General features: G+C 45.3%; 1 protein-coding gene across 3 annotated transcripts in view; it reads right to left on the bottom strand.

Annotated features, from left to right (window-relative positions):
- The window catches only part of LOC122713280 (cell adhesion molecule 2-like), a 52,645-nt gene that overhangs the window by 24,339 nt on the left and 12,460 nt on the right, over nt 1-15,846 (bottom strand). Inside the window, exon 1 of one of the 3 annotated variants that reach the window (XM_043933608.1) lies at nt 2,374-3,629. The exons of the other annotated variants lie outside the window; for them this stretch is intronic. Within the exon in view, the coding sequence (XP_043789543.1) occupies nt 2,374-2,434 (61 nt within the window). The 5' untranslated portion in view covers nt 2,435-3,629. Of the gene's footprint in view, nt 1-2,373; nt 3,630-15,846 lie in introns of those variants that run through there. 3 annotated transcript variants of the gene reach the window in all.

The following is a 15,846-nucleotide window of genomic DNA, read 5'->3' as shown; positions in this document are numbered from 1 at the left end:
TCCGTATGAAAATAGCCGGAACGGAAGTCGCATGGAGTCGAGAATAGTTGGCGGGTAAATACAAACGTTGACTGCGGAACCTTTTAGAAAAGCGAATTAAAATTTTTTTTATCGAGATATACACGCTCCTATACACGTTCATTCCTCTCTTTTACCGTTTCGTTACTTTTCAAAGCGGAGCGCGGAATAGCAATTTTATTCGAACGAAAGGCCGAGCTTCTCTAACAAATACAGACTGATGATTCTCCGCGCAAAATTATCCAGGAAATCTGCTTATCGAACTTCAGTTTTCAATTTGCTCTCGTGTTGCTTCCAATTATTGTGCGAAACTCTAGTACTTTGCAGCTTTTAGTTTTTAAAAAAAACATCAAACTGATTCTCCTGGCGAAAAATGTTATTATCCGTTCCCTTTTTCTCTTTCTTTCTCTCTCCTATTTTCGAAATCGCGTTTCGCATTCTACTATCTCGTGCCCGGAAATATAATTTTGCAAATAGGATTTTTTTTTTTTTCCCCCTCCAGGTCTCATTACACCGATGGGAAAAAATTTTTTCTTTCCATCGTATATAATACCGTTCCATTATTCGTTACGGATGAATTTCGCTCGAATTGTTTGAAATCTGCACTGGGATAAAATGCATCGAATCCGAGTGTACGGATTATTAGCTTCAAGCTTTAACGCCCCCTCGTGTCGTGGTACGATCTTGGCGAAGCGATTTCTACCGTAAGATCGAAACGACGTTGCCAACTTTCCGATAGTTGAATCCTGGTCAATCGGTGAAATACGTAAATGAGATAATCAGGCGTAATTAACAAGCAAGTTTGCCGCTATAATATTTCGCTTTAATTGTAATTAAAGCCAACCGTGTAAAACGAACTCGACTGTGAATTTAATCAAATCGCGATCATGAACGTGTCAATGAACCCGCAAAGTAATCGAATTAACGGAACGAGGAGGGATTAGTTTAATGAGTTTTTACGATAAAAGTGACAACGGCGTCGAGATATCTCCAACGTCCGTTGGTCGTTTTTCGGATAAAGAAGATTTCGCTCCACAATTTTTATCGCCATTTTAACGATCTTTCGCAAATATGCGTACACGTTTCGAGGCGTGTTCGAGGCAAAGCACGTTCGCGTATCGAAACGATGTATGTCGAGGAACAATTTCCATTTGGTGGAAATTAGCGTGGTGGAAACGTGGTGGTGGGCACGTTCTCAAGGCGAGGCAAGACAAACTGAACGAAAGGACTAATCGAGAAAACTTGTTACTCTCCACGGGGCCGTTTCATAAGCCGGGAATGCGCGCGGCTTAATTTCAACCATTTTCAACGTATTAATACCCAGCGGATTAACGTCGGTAGAAAGTTGCGTATTTCCTCGAGTAACTCGTTGCTCGTTTGGTTCCGCTAGTTACAACGTAACAGCTTCGAACAAATCCCAATTCAATGATTACGAAAGTAGTTATAAACCTTAATGATTTTTCCGCCATTTCAAATTGTAAATACAGGGGGAGGAATTCTCACGACATCCTCGATTTCGTGAATTGGAATCGCGTTCGACGACGAGTGCGACAAAAAAAAAAAAAAAAAAGAATACAACTTTTCGTTCCCTCGAGAACGTAACGGAAATCTATACTTTTCAAATATAATATTTCTTGAAATTCGAGAGCGAAAACACGATTGCAACAGCATCGCGACACGAATCCTCCAAGATTAAACTTCAACAAACAGTATCCAACCATGAACGCGTGTAGCGTCGACAATAGCGTAAACGGGGTGCGAAACGTAGAGTAGAGATCGCGTTGGTGGAAGTCGAGTTGGGGCGTCGAGAGAGGAATAGCGGTCGCGCTTCATTCCGGAGAGGAGGAGGATCGCGCCCGACTTCTATATACGTATCTGAGGCGCACCACGTCGCGCCACTTCGCGTAATTAGTTTACGTGATCGATATTAACCGAGGGGGAACCGACCACCATGCGAGTCGACGACCGTGTCTCGTTTTCCATCGAAAAGCAAAACTTATACCTCTCTCTCTCTCTCTCTCTCCCTCTCTCCCTCTCCTCCCCTTCTTTCCTCTCTCCCTCCCTCCCTGTCCACTGTTCCAAGCTAGGGCCAACACAGACAGCTGACTTATGAATAATGCATACGACGAATTCGAGTCGCACGCACCCGTGCACGCCGGTAATTCCATTAGGCGTGCCATTTTGCTGCCCGATCGGTGTTACGTTCTCGATCGAATAACTTCTACCCGGCCGTTGGATCGGCCGGTTAAATCTCGCCCCGTTAAACGTCGAGAGCTCGAGACGATCACGAGCTTGTTCTCCGCCTTCGATTTTCGGATTCGAGTCCCTGCTTAATAACCGGATTAATAATTTTACCTTCCGTACACATGAAGAGTATGGCAGCAATGGACAGCCTCGCCTGCCACCTCAAAGCCATGTCCGCGATTGTTTGGTAAACGCGTTCACTTCGATACCGTGTGCGATTCACATCCTCTTCGTTAAACGACGTCACCACGTCCAACCACTGACGGCGGCTAATCCTTATCGCGGCCGCGTCGACATCGCGGGAAATGGTAAAGGTCCACGACGCTCGTCACGCTCGATAAACACGAGCGAGAGTTCCGACGAGCCGAGGCGGGCAATCGGCAGATTATTAGAGTTCCGTTTCAATCGCCACCACGCGCCGCGCTTCGATTTTCCGTCCTCGTTTACGTTTCCCATAAAATTGGCTGCGAGAAACGTCGTCTTGGTCTCGGAGGGTCGGCGAGATTAATAATTGGAACGAATATCGAAACGAAAACGGTGGAGAAACGCCGGATCGACGGTCGATGAACCGAGTTTTTCGAGTGGCGCGAGAAAAGAAAAGGCGGGTCGTCGGGTAAGTGCACGGATTTCGCGGAAGCATTCAACACCGCGATTCTTCGATCCGTCGATCTACCGCCTGGTAACTGGACGTCGGGCAACCTCCAATCGGGAGTCGTATCGATCCTTGAAAATCGTTCCTCTTCCTCCACTTTCGAAGGAGCGGGGAGGCGAAATTTACGTCGTGCGAAGGAACGTTAACGGGGCGACGTTTTTCATTCCATGTCGGAGGCGAGTCTTGGCCCGCTCGGGGCCTCGTCGTGTTTTCCTCTCAGGGGTGCTACGGTTAAACGAGAGCGTCATTTATCCCACCGATAATGTGGATAGAACGGAAGAACGTCGTTAACCGTGGCTCGAGACCTCTCCCCCCTCTCGATATCGTGGCATGTTAAAAGTTCGACGCACTTGCTACCACCCGCGAATCTCGGTCAAAAGCGAGGCGAAGATTCCTCTCGCCCCGGAACTGGCCCCGTTCAGGTCCTAATAAATCCCCCGTCCTGGGACCTGCAGTTTCCTATACAACGATCTCAACATTGTCACACGCGTTCCACAACTGTTCACGATCCTTCGATTCCATTCGCGATACGGATCCCCTTTTCCTCCCCTCGATCCTCCTCCGGTGTACACATGAGCACTATTCACACGGTGGCCAAGTCTGAGGGAACGTTCCTCGCGCGATCCTCCTCTCGTCGCTTCGCCTCATTTCGCACCGATTTCGCGCGGAATACGAATTTTCTTCGCGGGGGTGGGGAAAAAAAAAAAAAAAAGAAAGAGAGAAACTTTGGCGTCTATGTGCGCGACATGTTATATAGGACGAACGCGACACGCACCACGTCTTGATTCGGTGGCAGATTCACCCTGACTGGGGTGATTCTTGGCCGTGGGAGCATGCGCGCTTCCGATCCACCTCCTGTGATGGTGGAAACGCGCAGAGGGTCCACGAACAGGGGTCCGCGCACACGTATAACCCTCTCTGGCACACAGAGAGCGGAGCGTGGCACATGCACGAACGCCACGAACGCGGACCAGCCTCACCGACACGAGGCTGGGTCAACGTGGGTGTAGTGTTAAGGGTAGCTCGCGTCGGTCACGACGCGTCGCGACGTACGGCACTGTGTGTCACGGACAGAAAGTGTGGCAGGGCGTGCAACGAAAATCGAGGTACCAAATCTACGATACTGCTCGCTCGAGTAGGGAAGGAACCCTAGGAGAGGAACCGGATAGGCTTCGACATTCGGTCGACGTGTCTCTTCTCTCTTGCTCCATCACCCCCTTGATTGCGCTCGGATGTAACGATAGTCACCTCCTCCCCTCTCCATATCACCGCCATCGTTACCACACGATATGCTAATACGCTTTGCGTATATATACGATTATAGGAATGATAAGTAAACCGGTTTGATCGTTGGCCCTCTCTTTTATCGGGACGCGTGCAATTTCCTTCCTTCGCTCTTTTATTTTCGTCCTCCCCCGTGTGACGAGACCGAGAACAGTGACCTCCGGTGCGGCCGAGAAGACCGAAAGTCTCGTAAACGCTTTCTCGTTTAAAGAGACTTCCCCGGCGTTTTTAACGAACTCGTTCCAAGTTTTCCATCCTCGACATCGAGATTGATTACTTCAACGAGGGGGGAGGAGGAGGAGAAGGAGGAGGAGGTGGAAAAGAAAAAAACGGTTGAAACAGCAGGAAGCCGAGGAAGGAGGAACCAGGGACGGCGATATTTTTCAACGTGGCACGGGGTGTTTTCCCGTTTTTCGATCGCATAAATCTTCCGTGGCGATCATCGAGCATGTTATTAATGCATGTCATTAGGGCGGGGTACACGAACTCGGAACACGCGAGTGGATAACGATAGGAATTACACGCGATACCGGTGATTAGCCGCACTCGACTATCTATTTGTCGTAAAAAATAATTTCACGGATGGATAAAGCGGACGGTGTGCGCTTTATTGTCCAATTTGCGCGGATCGATCATCGTAAGATCGACGAGTATCGCGACGTGTCGGTTGGACGTCGCTCGCGCGAAATCTCGAAATCTCTGTGGATCGAAAACCCGCTCGAACGGGTGTTTCGAGTTTCTCTTTTAGGCCGATTTTTCAACGTTGAAACGACGAAAACGGTATCCTCGGTATCGCGCGTTGAATAAAACGGGAAAGGATAGGTGAAAAAAAAAAGAAAGAAAGAAAGAAAGAAATCTGCTCGCCATCTTCTAATTTTCCGCGCGTGACGCGCGATCGGATATCGGTCGAGCCGCGGTTTATTCGACATTGTAGGAACTTGCATAATGCAAGTATACGTTCCCTGGGGGGTGTAACATTTCGACAGAGATCGGTATGGAAAGGGAAACAAATGACATTATCTCGTGTGCGTCTCGAGCTTAACGACCATATGGCAAAGTTTGATGGAATCTACTCCGTAATCCACCGCTTTGTGAAATATTTCCACGGAAATTTTGCGCATATGCAATGGGACGTAATAACTTTTGCTTTCCACGCGATGAATACACACGTTTGCGCGAGTTAAAGGAGGAAAATTATGGGCCGATGTCGGTGTAATTCATTCGGACGTACGGCAAATTCGTAAATCTCGACGACTCGAAAAATGTTGATTGAAATTTCGTCGACGTTTCCGCATAATGACAAAGATTCGTTCCCTTTGATCCGAGTTCAAATTCCAATCTGTCGAAATTTTTCGAGCGAAGTCGAATATTGAAAAAAAAAAAGAAAAAAGGAAAAAGGATATCACCTCGGACGCGTATATAAATTTCAAATCTATATAATATAATTTGAGATTAATAAAATTCGTATCACGTTCATTCAAAAAATAAAAAAAAAAAAAAGCGAAGGAAACCTTAGCGACGTACAAGCTTCCGTACAAGCCAAAGTTATAAATAACGTTTTGCGTGACGAGCGTGCCTTTGCAGACGCGGGACCATTCATCAGCAACGCCTCGCACGTGAACTCTCGCCGATAACGACGCCCTACCGACTCGATCGGTCGATGAAAGGGGATGCCTGACGAACGTTAACCGCGAATCAGTCGCCTCGTCGCCGAATCTCGTCGATTCCGTTCCATCGGCCAATAGTTTCGGGGGAGGCCTACCGGTTGCCAGTTACGGGAAATAAATGGAAAGTAAACAAAACGAAACGAAGCTTGGTCGATCGATCCCTTTTACGTTCTTAATTGTCGTACAAAAAAACTCACCCTTCTCTCTCTCTCTCTTTTTCTCTCGATCCAATCTCTCTCCAATTTTTTCCCCGACGTTCATCGACAAACATCGCGTGTAACTTCATTTCGATCTCTATCCTCTCCGCTCGTGATTAAACACTACGAATCACGGACGAGAGTCGACCTAATCGATTTAATCGTTTTCCTCTTCTTCCTCTTCTTCTTCGTCAAAGATTTTCACAAATTTTCCCGTACAACTTCCACTTTATCGCATTTTCCACGAATGGTCCAACGTCCATAAACACGGGTGTAAACCTCGACCCGTTTCCACCCAATCCCATTTCGCAGCAAGCGGTCGATCCACGGACCGAGCCACGCATCGCAAATTAACGGGACGATAAAATTCGGCCGAGAGAGTTATTTATTCCGAAAATAGGCGACCATCTCTCCGCAACAGAGTTATCCACACCCTCGTGTGTCGCGGCTGTAATCGTCCTCCTCTCTTCGCGAGAAGACACCCCTAATCTCGAACGAGCGTGCGACCGACGATTAAGCTCTAGAGTAAAACTCGCGGAACCCGTGCATAAGTTTTCTCGAGAACGAGGCTCGATAAACCGAGCGATAATAACGGTGCACGTGTGTGCCTTTCGTGTGTGCACACGAAATCCGGAGGAAGCGAGGAGAAGGCGGATTAGTTAGGCGGTTAGTTGCCTGTCGAGGCAAACGTTTGTCTCCCCGGTAAAAAAAAAGTCTTCGACCTTGTTTTTTACGCGACACGCCGAGATTTTCGATATTTCGAAATTGATGCCGATAACGAGCTCCCTCCCTCCTCACGAGAATTCTCTTCTACCTTATTTTATCGGCGCGACGCACGAACATTTCCGCACGAAATTGAAAAACACCGAGCTGGATTCGCGTGAATTCTTCACGTTCGCAACGATAGTTCACATTCACTCTCGTCGTTTTCCAAGTTTTCGAAATTGAACGAATTTTTTGAAATGAAACGAATTGAAATTCGTTCGAATACAAATTCAATCGAATACATCCGATCCTCGAGCTTTAAATGATTTTGCGAGTAGCGGCGTGAGGACGCGGTCAAGCCGATTTCGAATTAGGGAAAGTTTCGGCATTCTTATGAAACATTGACAGGAAAAGGATAGGAAGGAAGGAAAGTAAATTTGTTTCCTGCCTTTCTTTGACCGTTCCACCCCAGTGGAATTAATTCCTCTAGTAATAATCGATCCTGGAAGGGAACGAGGATAAAATCGTGCTCGTAAATTGGACTCGTTAAACAGTTACATTTAGTATACATTTGATTCATCGTTAATTGTCGTAACGTTCCAGCTATAAAGCTGATCTACTTACTTCTTAATTCGTGGATAATCCCGAAGAAAATAACCAGGATATTTATCGCGAGAGTGCAAAGTGCATTTGAAAATATCGAAGACACATTTTGTATCGTTGTCTCATCGATATGATATTTTCTATTTAAACAGCCAGTTCTATAACACTTCGCGCTCCAACCGATAATTATTATAAATATTCGTTTCCTTCTTTCATGGCTCGTTCATACTTTAATATAATATATAATATAATCCTCATAGATACACGTTACGTTCCTTCACCAAAGCGATCGCAAGTTTTCGTCTTGCACAAGCGTGTTGCAACTCGCGAGTTTCGCTCGCGTCCCACCCGAAACTCCGCAGCCTCTAATCCCGCCGCTAAACGAAGTGTATCTCAGCGCGGAAACGGGGTCGGGCGAGTTCTTGTTAATCAACCGGCCGACTCGAAATGAACCAGCGGCTCGCAGGGAAGCGCGAGCCTCGATTGATGGGAAACTTGCATTCCGATAGATACGTGCATCCGTGTATCCGTCGGCGTGGATAAAACGGAGCACGCAGGTTGTAAGGATCGCCGATATCGGCCAAGTGGCGGTACAGTTTTCGTCCCTTCGATTTTTCGATCCTCCCGATTTTTCTCTCCCTCGACTGGATCGGATTCAAAAAAGGCTGCCCGTGGTATTCAGTTTGTTAACCGAGCGGAGGAGAACTTTGCAAACAGTCAACCTAAATTCGTTCCATCCGGATCATTGACCCTTTCATCTGGGTTTGATCTGCGCTTCCGAATTATTCTTTTTCTAAGTTATAAAGATCGGTACGAGTTCGTCGGTGGTAAGATTTTATTTTATTTTATATTAATTTTTATTAATTCTCGAGTTAAAAAGCTGTTGGGGAAATTGTATATTTATCTTAAGTAAGTTGCAACAAATATTCTCATACAAAATTCATGATTCTCGCGTGACTTGTGAATGAACTTGTGTATGTGTATTTTTCAACCCCTTTAAGTTTTAAATTTATACGCGGCAGAAGTAATGTTCTTTAATGCCATGTTTAATCCAATTGTTATCCGCGCGTAAAAATAGCCCGTCGAAATCAAATTTGTCTTCACGGCGAAAAGAGGAAAAAAAAGAATTCGATTTACACGCGTAGAAAAATCTACTATTTTAAAAATTTCATCTAGAGAAATTGGAATTCGGTTCGCGTGTTTTTTGACGATCAGTTCCTTTACCCTTCCCCGCTCTACTCCCCCTGTTCTATTATTCACTTTTCCATGAATCTTTGCATAAGAAAATGCATCTTACTCAAAATGTAGATTCTACGTTACAAAACATAGAAATGGAAATTTTCGGGTTACACGCATCGGAGCTTTCCCTTCCCAATGTTTTTGGACATTGTCCAAGGATTTGGTTGCCGCCGTATCGAATTAATCCTATACTACGACCCCGCCCCTCCCGAAATCGAAAAGTTTATCTGCCCGTTACTTCGTTGTGACGACGGGCCCATTCGTCGTTTGCTTTAAACACGGGAATTCTATTAACCAAGAGTCGGCCAACTTTTAAGTATCCAAAGTTCCCTCGATAGGTTTCGAAAAGCGAGGCTTTTCCCTCGAAGAAAGATTTTCATCCGGCCGCTGACAGGAAGTGCAAACGGAAAACGTTTCGATACGAAACTTCTCCCGACCTCGGCAAACTCGGGACCCGACCAGATCTCGCTGCCCGATCCAATCGCACTCTAGTTTCCACGGAGTTAATAATACACCTAGAGTTTGGATAGGCGCGCTATATCACGTTCCGACGAAGTGGAGGGTGGTAAATTATCCGAAAAAAAGAAAGAAAGAAAGAAAGAAAGAAAGATTTCAAAATATATATATATATAAAACAGTTGGCAAGAAAAAGTTATCATTTTTTACGTTCACGCTCCTCTCGAAAAGATAATGCACTTGGGTTAAAGTTTAAGATTCAACTTAACAACCCTGTGCTGTTGCATTCATGGATGGTACTTGGCTGTTGGATGGGGCGGCTCGTCGCGATGCTCGTCGAGCACTCGAGGCGGCACAAGCCACGAGTTAACTGAAAATTAACGGGGCAAATTTTTAAAGATTGAATTTACGTAAGGGGGAGGGGAGAAGGATTGCCCATAGATTTGGAGCGGTCGGCCCATTCCAATTGCCCGGATAACATTCTATCTCGATTTCTGCAGTCCAAGCCGACCTTGCGATATTTCTCTTTCATGAAATTCCACCGTTCATTCTTGCCGGCGTTCAATCGTTCTTCTCCTCTAGAAGGAGAATTTCCTTCGAGATCGAAATCACGAAAAACGAAGCGGCATCTTCGGCGGCTACGCTTTGTACGAGAAGAGTCTCGCGAGAGTAATCCAAGGCGACGGGACAAAGGGACAGAGAGAGAGAGAGAGAGAGAGAGAGAGAGAGAGAGAGAGAGAGAGAGTGGCTTTACTTAAAGTTTGACGCGACAAAGAGGGATGAATAAACGAGAAATAATTTCCTCTCCCGGTTGAATGGGAGTTTTCGAGAATTAACGAATTATCATCACACCTGTTGGCTCCGCACAGCGCAAAGTTGAACCCGGTTTAAACGCGGTGAAATTGTTTCAGGTTTCAAGTTCTCGAACAATTTCCACCGGATTCGTGATAACCGCCTCGCGAAGATAAAGTTTGCCCGAAGTTCACGGCGAATAGCTCATCCCGAGCTGACGGGGCGGGCGGGCGGGCGAGAGTTCGAGCTTATCGTTTCGTTCGAGAAACGTAACGAGCTTTCGAAACTCTGACGAATCGTGAGCCGATATTTCTCGAATACCCGCATAAATCGTCTTCGCCAACCCGGAAAAAGACTTTTCTTCCGTGTCGCGAATCTCGAGAACGATGCACGACAGATATTTCGAAACGGACCTTCGGATATATACCTCTTCGTTCGTGCCGTATCGAGACGCGTGCATCTCTGCATTCTCTGTGAGAATTTCACAATACTTTTCTTTTCTCGTCGAAAATGTAAAAATATTGCTACGTTATATAGGCATTATATAGGTGAAATTTAAATTACGTTTTATTATTTTTCTTTTTGTTTTTAATATCGTGAAATCGAGTAATTATTTCGAAACGATTTTTCTTTTCTTTTTTTTTTTTTTTTTTTTTCTTTTTCGGATCGTTCATCTCGCGAACCGCGGATCGTTTATTCGATCCGTCCGCGATGACGCCGTGCAAATTTACGGGAATCCACAAACATGTAACGCGGGCTACTGTTGATCGATTCTCATTGGACGTAGCGCAAAGTATTCCATACACTCGTACAATGCGGCGTATCGACGTTCGCCACGAAACACCGTGCTCGTGTAAACTATTAATCATAAAGTTGTCACGGGACGACCGTGTATATTGTTCCGAATGTCAATATAATCCACGGTGCTAATGAACTCGCGTCTATATTAATTCGTCGCAATTTCTACACGCGATTCGAGCTAATACGAGCTATTTCAGGAACAAGGACGCTTGCTCCCAACGAACGAAAATCGCCAGAATTAAACCAGGAGTTCGAAATTCGCAGCATAGGATAAATTGCGTAAACGATAATCCCTCTTTCGTTATCTGTGTTTCTTCTTCGATCATTCCCTCGTTTCAATCCCCTCGTGACTATCGCAGATCGAGTGCTCAAGTGTGCTTTATTCCCGATGTTATCCGTCCACGGTAGGTAAAAATTTCCATCGTTCCAGCAGCAGTTTTTTTTGTCTCGAATCGAGACAAGTGTTTCAAATACGAAATCAACGCGGAAGAATCGTTAGTTGCGGGTACATTGCTAAAAATCTTCTTCCTCCTCTTTTCCTTTCCTTTCCTTTCCTTTCCTTTTCTTTCCCCCTCTTTTGATTCGCGAAACGATCCATACTCGAAACAATACGCTTTAAGAGGCAGGAACGAAAGAATGTCTTTAAACGGTACAATGATCAGCAAGCAGTACTGCATTCGTTTCTCTAAGGAACGTTTGTGCAATTTTTCTCGTAAATGGAAACGTTTCCTTATCTTCTCGCGACCTCGTTGAAAAATCTCCAGTCAGAGATGTACAACATTCCTTTCTTCCTTCCTTTGCCTAAAGTCGCGCATCCTTTGATTAATTTTCTACAGGCATCTGGATCCACTGGAACACGACAAATATATCCGTCACCCTCCACTCCCTCGACCGCGGCCGCATTTTTCTTCCTCCCCTTTCATCCCCGCTCATCCCTTCTCGTGAATTTATCATTTTACGAATTTACTCCCTGCCCCCTCCTCTTTTAATCTCATCTTCCTACTTATCATCTTCCGCTTTCCCCTACCCCTCTGACAGAGGATTACCCTCTGTCACGCTCCATGATTTTTTCACTTTCACTTTTTTGATTGATATATAACGCGGACACAACGATATCCTCCGACTTTGATTTGAGGCAAACGATAGATATTCTATTATTATCTCTTCGATCTTAAATGCGATTCCTTTTTTTCTTCTTTTTTTTTTTCGAACAGAAAAATAAATTACACTTGCGCGCAAGTAAAGCGAGTGAATCGAAGTCGAGTCAAATTCCTTTAGGCGATTACCTTTCAAGACGATTTCACGACGAAAGACAAATTTATTCGTCGATCTGTCCTCGTCTCATTTCGTTTCGCCACTTGTCCACCTGTGCTTCCGACCAACGCTATTTATCGCGACAGTTTCTCGTCCTCCATAACTCGTCCTTCCGCCTCGACATTTCCAGGGGAGCTTTCTTCTTTCCCCCTAACCCCTTAGATCCCAACACGAGAAAGATACGTTTCCCTTCCAAATTATTTTCCAATTCAACGTCATTGGCCACCCCAGCGAGAATTTATTTCATTTTATTTCGCGTATTTCACACGAGAGAAAATTAGAAAGCATTCTCATTCGATTAAAACATCAAGTCCACGTATCACGATCCATGTATTATTAATTTACAACGAGAAAGGAAAAATTTATTTCACTCAAATTCGAATCTCGAGTAACATACTCTCGGATTTTCTATTAAAGCATCCGAGATCGAAATACGAAGGGGTAACTCTTCATGAGCTTGAAATAAAATAAATCGGAAGCGATAACACTTGGAAATTTCAATTCAAAATCTTAAAAAAGAAAGGGAAAACGGGGAGACGGGATCAATTAATTTCGCGCGAACGAGATTACACCCCTTCGCGATTCGACGTCTGAAAATTGTGGCCCATTCATCGGTCGCCATCCGAGGGGGAAGAGGCGGGAGGGGATAGGCTCGCTTACCGTGTGCCGGTATTAATAATTAGAGCGGATAAAGGGACGGTAATTGAATCAGTGCCTTAATTAAAAATCGCAATTAGTGTCTTCGCCGAAGGAAGGAAGGAAGGAAGGCTCGGGGTTGGCTGCCTTACGTAAGCAAAATTGAATTAATATGCCGTCTGGTCCAAGGGACGGCACTCAACGGCCCTCGACGCTTAATGACAGAATTACGCGCGATGCCGGAAACGAGAGGGAAGTAACAACGGAAAACAAAAGAGGGAAACGCGTCGCAAACAGGGAAGGGAAGGGAAGGGAAACGAATCCTCGCCCGCGCGCTTCGACTCCTTCGCTCCTCGTTGAATAATCCGATTTTCCATTGGTTAAAATCACCGCGTCTTTCGAGCCTTCTCTCGATGTTGGTTTATCGATCCTCGCTTCTGGAATTTCCGCAAGTGGCCGCGATACGTTGAAAGAAAAAAAGAAAGGAACAACGGAAGAAGCGGGGATTGTCAACGAATACGGATTGCACAACGAGAAGGGTTGGAGACTCGAATCTCTCGTTCGTTTCTTTGCACTCGTGGAGATTTAATCTCGAGATTTGTAACGCCGCTGAGGGATTATAATGCGACACCATTTCGTATCTTGCGTCTATCTGTTTTGTTAAGTTACAAAGACGTATGTCGGTAGGGGAAAATTTTGAAAGGTTTTTTTTTTAAGGAAAATAATTTTTAACGATAAAACTTTCGAGTCTTCTAAAGGGATACCTTACTTACTTATTGGCGAAAAAAATGACTATCGTGTTGCGGTTTCTAGAAACGAGGTCGAAAGGCAATCGAAACGTATATCCCGCCGCGATTAATGAAGACGAGGCAACAGGACGGGGAGTTGGAAGCAAGCCTTTGAGTTGCGTCGAAATTGGAATTCTGGTGTCTGGTAATAGAAGGATATTCGATAAAGTTTACCCGAAACAAGCCTAATCGCTAATTGTTCCCTCACGATACATGAGATGTAATCAGTGATGCATTCGCTTGATCCTGGAAATACCGAAAATGCAATTACGGGGAAGCGAGTAATTAGAACACGATACTCCAAAGTAACCGAGGATGCAATTTCATCCCAAGTTCGTTTCGAGGATCGATTAACCGCCGATAAACACCGATTGTCAACGAGCGCGGCAATCGCTTCGCGACACGGATATTTAATAATTTCCAAACGTTTGCCAAATCTTGTACCCCAAATACTGCTAGAGTTGATTCGCCACCAGGGATACGATCATTTCAGGGACCCGTATTTTCCTAAACTCTCGTTTCGTCATCGTGAATTCCACGGTGTAGCTTCCTGAGTAGAGATTTTTACAACGTAATTCCCTTATTATTCGGCAACGGAGAGGGACGCGAAATGCACCGACATAAAAGAATCTGCGCAACGTGTTCGAAAGAGGTTCCACTCTCTCTCTATGATATGTGCATTTACACTCCATGTGCTCCCCACTTTTCTTCCTCCTCCCCTTTTCCCACCGACTTTATCTCGCTCTTCTCTCCATCGCGGAATATTGCAATTCCACGGCTTGTTTCGCTCCTCCTCTTTTCTCCCGTATACGCGACCAACCACACCTTTCAATCTCTTCCTTCTTCCTCCATTCTTCCTTCTTTTAATAATTTAGACGATCGTTAGATTCGTCCCAACGAAAGTTATACGTTTATATCGAGGACAGGGCGAAATTCCTTATTTCTCCGCGAACACCGCAACTGGCTAAAGAAACTTTGGCGTTGTTTGCTCCGTTACGATAAATCGATTGATCAACGAGCAAGCATCGTGCAAACAATTAAAAAAACTCCTCGACCGCGCGTGCATCCTAAGAAAAGTTAATAATTAATAAGGAATATCGATAAATCAAACATTGTTTAACCACAGACGAATCGATCTGATGATTAAACAATGCTTGCATATCACGTTGTATCGTTGCGCGAATCATCGAGCTACTTTAACAATTTTCAATTAAAAATTAATCCAAAATTCAACGATTACAAGTCATCGAAGGATTGACACGATGAATCGTGAAAATCGAGCAGCGATCCATCTCGCTCGAATTTTTATCTCCTTGCTTGTTTATTCACTTTTATTATCTCCCAAAATTTCTTCATCCAGAGACGCGAATCCGAGCCGCGATTCGTGCTAATTTCCTTTATTTCCTATAATAATATAACACGTTCGAGAAGCGGGAATTAAAATTTCCCACGCAATTTATGCAATTAACTTTTTCTTCTTCCCCGCCGACCTTTCTCAATTATTCCGAGAAAAAGAGAGCCGCGCATCAACGTTTCCCCCGCATCGAACGAAATACATAGAGAGGCAAAATTACGTGGAATTGTATGCAAGTTGGCAAAAATAGCTGGCGTGGTGGCGGGACTCTAAGCAACGAGAAGTACCACGGGAAATTCCACGGAACATCGGCCCGCGATGTTTAGCATAACTCGACAAGAAGCGACGAGACACGGGTTACACTCCACCGATGGGAATATTCCTCGCTTGCTAAATGCCCTCTCCCCCTCCCCGCATCATCCACCGAGTCACTGGAGATGACAGAGCAGATAGTCTGAAGAGAGGAAAAAAAAAAAAGAAAGAAAACAAAAAGAAAGGAAAGAAGAAAAAAAAAAGAAGAAGGAGGACGAAAAAACGACGCCTTCTCATCGACGTTAACTTTACCAGTAACGTTAAATTGGCCGCGTGTCGCGCCAGTGGCGGAAGTGGAGGAACGGAAACTGAAGGCGACACGCGTTTTCGAGGCGAGGCGAGCAGGATCGATTCACGCGGCCATCAATTAAGAAAAAGCTCGCGCAGAAAAGAGCAGAGAAGAGCAATCCACGTAACGCTACCCAACTGTGGAACCGGAGTACAAAACCCTTTGACGCTTCCGTACGTGTCGCAATTACACGGAACAAAACAGAGACCGGTCCTTCTTTCCTCCTCCTCCTCCTCCTCCTCCTTCCCTTTCTCTCTCTCTCTTTCTTTCTCCTTTCAACCGTTCCTTCCTTTTTTTCTCCCCTCTCCTGGTTGTCACCCTCGACACGGGTCGAGCCGTTGCCCCGCTACAGTCCTGCGAACAAAACAGTCTCGAAAATTTGCGTGCGCAAGTACGCTTTGAAACGCGACGAATTCCCACCCATTTCGCGTTCAAAGGGAGAATTGCGCGACCGAAATTTCAATGGACGTGTCTCCGCACGCAGGAGTGGCGTAC

This window comes from Apis laboriosa, unplaced genomic scaffold (assembly GCF_014066325.1).
Source record: "Apis laboriosa isolate Shangri-la unplaced genomic scaffold, ASM1406632v1 scaffold23_cov150, whole genome shotgun sequence".
Classification (NCBI taxonomy): Eukaryota; Metazoa; Arthropoda; class Insecta; order Hymenoptera; family Apidae; genus Apis; species Apis laboriosa.
Note: the sequence above shows the minus strand (reverse complement) of the source record. Positions and strands in the feature narration are given on the sequence as shown.